This window comes from Agrilus planipennis, unplaced genomic scaffold, assembly GCF_000699045.2.
Source record: "Agrilus planipennis isolate EAB-ADULT unplaced genomic scaffold, Apla_2.0 scaffold74, whole genome shotgun sequence".
Lineage (NCBI taxonomy): Eukaryota > Metazoa > Arthropoda > Insecta > Coleoptera > Buprestidae > Agrilus > Agrilus planipennis.
This window is the reverse complement of record NW_020438975.1, coordinates 545,753-551,352: the sequence shown is the minus strand read 5'-3', so window position 1 is coordinate 551,352 and position 5,600 is coordinate 545,753. Positions and strand designations below refer to the sequence as shown.

At 27.9% G+C, this 5,600-nt stretch overlaps 1 protein-coding gene across 2 annotated transcripts; it reads left to right on the top strand.

Moving 5' to 3' along the window:
* The first annotated feature begins 303 nt into the window (after positions 1-303).
* LOC108734827 lies at positions 304-3,671 on the top strand. 2 transcript variants are annotated; one of them, XM_018466522.2, is made up of 6 exons: positions 304-669; positions 723-847; positions 1,416-1,562; positions 1,614-1,669; positions 2,095-2,302; positions 3,316-3,671. In XM_018466522.2, exons 1-6 carry the CDS (start codon positions 597-599, stop codon positions 3,511-3,513), a joined length of 807 nt encoding a protein of 268 aa, XP_018322024.1. In that variant the 5' UTR covers positions 304-596; the 3' UTR covers positions 3,514-3,671. The 2 variants fall into 2 exon arrangements, with proteins under 2 accessions (XP_018322024.1, XP_018322025.1); XM_018466523.2 differs by having other exon boundaries at positions 307-669; positions 1,416-1,547.
* Positions 3,672-5,600: the final 1,929 nt, after the last annotated feature.

Here is a 5,600-nt window from a genome sequence, read left to right as displayed (position 1 = left end):
AGCATTGTATATAGAGACGATGTACCTACATTGTAAGTAAAAAGAATTAATTTTTTAGTAAACTAAACTGCGACAAATCGCCCAGTACTCCTCTTTAATTAACGTGGAATGATATTTTATTATTTGAAATTTTTAGTATTAATTTAATTTTAGTGTTGTTTGTGCCATCTGTGTAGTATTTAAAAAAGTTCCCTCTATTAATCTATGGATCTATTGTTACAGAATTAAAGTTTTCTGTTTCTGAAAACTGATTTTTATATAATACTGTAATATTTGATAACAATAAATAGCATAAATCATATAAATAAGAATATTCTTGAAATATTTAAATGTGTTTTTATTTATTGTCGTCAATTATTTAAACAATGTTTCATAAAACACCAGCCAACACCACTATGCTTTTGACATTATTTTGATATGATTTTGATGACATTTCTGCAAATTCAAAAGATGTGTGTCTATTGTTATTGTTTTGCAAAATTGCAAATTTAAACGACTGTTGCAAAATGATTTGAACATTCTTGTGAGAAGCTCATATAGCTAAATGTACTAGATAATAAAGGTGTTAAATATAAAATTTTCCTGTGTATGTGAAAATGAAATTGATTATTTTATCTAGTTTTTGGTTAGTTTTGTATTCTTTCTGGTTTACCGGTTGTAAAGGGGGAAGTAAGAAATATAGAATTAATAAAATTTAAATATATAAATGTTTTTTTTTTTAGAATGGTATGGTAAATGGTTTCCATATCCTCCAGGTGCTGAAGTAACAAGTCCGGTTGACAAGAAACCCGGCTACAAGGGTAGAGTTCCAATGGGCATTAAAAATAGCAATTGTGATGATGGAAAGGTAAGTTGAGACTTAAAATTAAAATAGAGTATTGTTAATATTTTATTGCTTTTGTACTATCTAAAATTCATTGTCTAAGACTCCACAATTACATTGTTATTTCCAAATTCTTAATGGTCATTTAAATTTTTATTATACCTCTGGTATTGTTTATTGGTGTTGTTTGCTATTAGTTTTTTAACTTTTTTGGAGCATTAATTAAATTTCAATCCTTTGGTCTGACGTCAATATTTTCTAAAACATAGTTAAACTGGTGTGTATTAATACCAGTTCTACATAAGAAGCCATTAATTTGTTGCTTAAAAGTGGCAAATGCCTAACATGTTGTAGGTGGTGCTAATTAAATTATATTCGTGTTTGTGTAAAAAATTTTGTTAAACACAAAATATGTTAACTATAACTTTGTATGTATGACACAGGTATAGATTTCTTTTAATCAAATATAAAACCATTAGCAAAACTTATTTTTTTTTTAATTTCATAGCTTTTAAATATCTAGCTAATTATCGCTGGTAATAGAAAATTTATACGTTATACTATTGATAATCTCTTTTTTATTCTTTTACAGACAAATTTAACTGTAGATTGGGATAAATCAGCCGATTCATACCTATGTTTTTATGAAAATTTAAAGGACTACATGCCGGACTTGTATGTTCAACCTATCTTACAGTGTGATCACATTCCACGTGGTTACATGGTCAGTTCAAATAATGTATCATTGATAACAATTTTGTATTTTCTTATATGAATATGATTGTTTTAGCCTGAGCACTACTGCATGCACACTAGCATTGTATATAGAGACGATGTACCTACATTGTAAGTAAAAAGAATTAATTTTTTAGTAAACTAAACTGCGACAAATCGCCCAGTACTCCTCTTTAATTAACGTGGAATGCCTACACTTTCAATCTAATATCTGGTGCATTGTTTTGCAACCCACGCTGAATTTGAATTCCGAATTGTTATTAAGCACATATTTTTTTAACGTTAAGTCGTAAACATTTGGACAGATTCAATAATCAAACAAAATTTAGAAATATTGCGACATTGTTTGTTGCTTGCTCAACAACCCATTTTAGCCCTTTTTTTTCCCCGTTAAATAGTCATAAAAAATCCGACCAAATTCTTACTATTCAACTTACTATTTAACTTATATATATGTGTGTATTATATTTAGATGAATCTGAGCTCATTTTCACTTTTAAAGCGAACCGACTTTAATCCACATTATTTTATTTTAGTGGCGGCCATAGGCCTCTTTGGCCAAGGTATGGAGAATATCAATACCTACCACCCCAGCGATGGCTTCACAGTCTGGAACATGGAGCTATAGTAATGCTTTACCATCCGTGTGCTGACCCGCAAGAAATCAACAAGTTGAAGGGCATTGTGACAAATTGTCTTTACAGGCATATTATTACCCCGTATAATAAATTACAATCACAGCGGGTAAGTAATTTTTAAAACTAACAAATCCCTTTTTGCCCTTTAGAGTGTTTCAGTATTTCATTACCAAAATAATCAGTATAACTATGCTAATTAGTTTAGTATAAACATTCTAGTCAATCAGTATAAATACACCTACTGAAAGTTCCGTAGATAAATTAATTAATCAGTTAATTACTTACCGATTAGATTCAGTTATGTTGGATTAGTTAGTTATTGTTAGTACTTAGTTATACCATTTGCATTCAAATACTGACCTTATAAATTTAGATGTTTACCCTATATAATGTTTAAATTGTAATCAAAAGAGATAAATTCTTAACCAGTAAGACACAAGCATTTTTAAATAAATAATTGTTATGTTTTTATATATCCCTTTAAAGCTGTTGTGATTTTTTTCGGTAATATATAAAAAAAGAACTAGAATTTTATATTTATTTAAGTATTTTTGCATGTCCCTCATATATGTTCTCGTTTCATTTTTGCATACCCTCGTATATCAGTTGCTGGTTTCTTTGAATTCTGCGCCACCTATTGTCGAATAGCGAATATAATAGTTTTCAGTTGAGCAATGAGATGGCGCAGCAGTATTATTTTTACTAATTTTAAACCAAATACGAAAAATATACCGTCAAAATGCCATTTTAATGAATTTGTTATTAATCTGTTTTGATATATAATAAATATTTCATGCGGGTAGAGAAATGTGTAATTTTTACGCCAAATTAAGATTTTTTTCGACATACTGTGATATTCCCATGAAGGTAGAATGAAAACGATGAAAAATTTAACAAGGAATTGTTTAAATTGTTATAGCATACTTTATTAAAAACAGTACAACATTATTCGACCTTAATTCATTTTAATACGATGAGTTAAAGAAATTCTAATTTTTAGAAGTTACATTTAACAATTTAATAAGACACTAAAACTAATTTCGAGCAGAACTTCTAATTCTATTTGATTTTCATGTACTTAACAACTTGTCCGATTATCTTATACTATATTTTTTCCAGCCCTTCGCCCTGGTGACTTGGGGATGTAAATTGATGATGTCAAAGGTCGATCACAAGATTGCAAAGGAATTTATAATGACATCAGCACTTCAGGGTCCCGAGAAAGTTTCCACAGACGGTCAATTCGATTATGCTTTACTTAGGCATGCAAAAATATTGACCGATGAAAACGATTCAACGATCTGTCCTGAAATTTAATGTGAATTATTAGCAAAAACATTCCGTACTTTTTGATACAAAAGTATATTTTTGAAAAAAAGATAATATACCGCTTTTTGATAACATATACTATTATACATATGTAAAGGGTAGTGTTAAAAAAAAATATTTAAATATAATCTTGTTTGTTTCCTTGATCCTTTGAAATGAGTAGAAATTATTAAGAAATATTACAAATAAAGTGAATGTGGAATGATATTGAATATTTTTAGACATGAAAACTTCATTTTTACTAACATTTTAAGCTTAATACAAAAATAACTCATCTAATTGTGCACCGTTTTACTTTATTTTTATATGTACCGTTAATTTCTTGATCAGAAATAATGAAAACAATTAAAAGAACCCCTATTAATAGTTCAATGTTGCCTGTATAACAAGTTAATGTAATAAATTAATTTTGAGAAATGTATTTTCTGTTAAAACTTTCCGATTATCCCTTATATTGTACGTAAAAACTTATAGGATGTCCTTCGTATCTCACGTACCTAAGGCGACATCTTACGACCAATAGTCCAATATTATTAAATCTAGTTTACAGATTTCAATTGTATTACAGATTTAAAAATAAATTTCGATCTTAATTCATATATTTTATTTAAATAAAAAAATATCTAAAAAACACCGTACGTAATCATTTTTTGACAAAAATAAAGCAAGCCAAAGCTAGCTCTTATCATTTATTAATTAATTATCGATAATACATAGGTCTATTTGGACCGAAAAAAATGCAATAAAATTTTATAATTTGGCAAAAATAAAGAAAACGAAAGCGTATTTCGATCATTTATTGATTACTGTTTGATATTGGATGTAATTTATTGAAGAATTAAGCAAAATTATTCTGCCAAAGTTCGACTTTTGTTCCTATACGTGGGTATAGCTTGAACGAAAAAAGGTGAAAAACTCCATAAATAATAATTTTTTGGCAAAAATAAAGCAAGCGGGAGCTCTTTATATCATTTATTGTTTAATCTATATCATCAGTTATCATTTATCGATGAATTAAGCAAAAATATTTGGCAGAAGTTCGATTTCGGTTCCCAAAAACAATCGACAGGTAGCTATACATGGGTTATTTTTGGGAACTAAAATCGAACATTAGGACAAAATTTTTGCTAATTCACCAGTAAATGTTATCTGATATAGATAATTAATTAATAAATGATAACGACTAGCTGTGGCATGCTTTATTTTTGTAAAAAAATGGTTATTTATTCTGTTTTTACGTTTTTTTCGTCTAAAATCGACCCACGTATATGAACTAAAATCGAACGAATCGAGTTGAAAATTTTTGCGTAACTGCTCGATTCGTTCGATTTTAGTTCATATACGTGGGTCGATTTTAGACGAAAAAAACGTAAAAACAGAATAAATAACCATTTTTTTACAAAAATAAAGCATGCCACAGCTAGTTGTTATCGTTTATTAATTAATTATCTATATCAGATAACATTTACTGGTGAATTAAGCAAAAATTTTGTCCAAATGTTCGATTTTAGTTCCCAAAAAAAACCCATGTATAGCTACCTGTCGATCGTTTTTGGGAACCGAAAACGAACTTCTGCAAATTAGTTTTGCTGTATTCATCGATAAATGATAATTGATAATATAGATTAACCAATAAATGATACAAAGAGCTCCCGCTTGCTTTATTTTTGCCAAAAAAATATTATTTATGGTGTTTTTTACGTTTTTACGGTCAAAATCCACCCACGTATATGAACTAAAATCGAACTTTTGTTGAAAATTTTTGCTTAATTCATCAATAAATCACGTCTTATTTAATAAATGATCTAAATACGCTCTCGTTAGGTTTATTTTTGCAAAATAATAGAAATTTATTGCTCGAATTGCGTTTTTTTATATAAGATTTTACAATTCAACTTTAACTGAAAATTTTTGTTTAATTCTTCAATAAATTACTTCTTTATGAAAGATTATTCAATAAAAAAGCTAATAAAATTAAAATATGTTTATTAGTTAGACACTCATATATTTATTACACTAATTAAAACATATTTATTTCAGGTAATAGTATAATACATAATATATGTAACGTATTT

What these genes read in the sequence shown, in the direction of transcription:
- LOC108734827 (XM_018466522.2), top strand. Translation starts at nt 597, where the DNA reads ATGAAATTGATTATTTTATCTAGTTTTTGGTTAGTTTTGTATTCTTTC. An exon ending in GCAATTGTGATGATGGAAAG is followed by an intron (nt 848 to 1,415) that starts GTAAGTTGAGAC and finishes ATTCTTTTACAG; the next exon opens with ACAAATTTAACTGTAGATTG. An exon ending in AGAGACGATGTACCTACATT is followed by an intron (nt 1,670 to 2,094) that starts GTAAGTAAAAAG and finishes ATTTTATTTTAG; the next exon opens with TGGCGGCCATAGGCCTCTTT.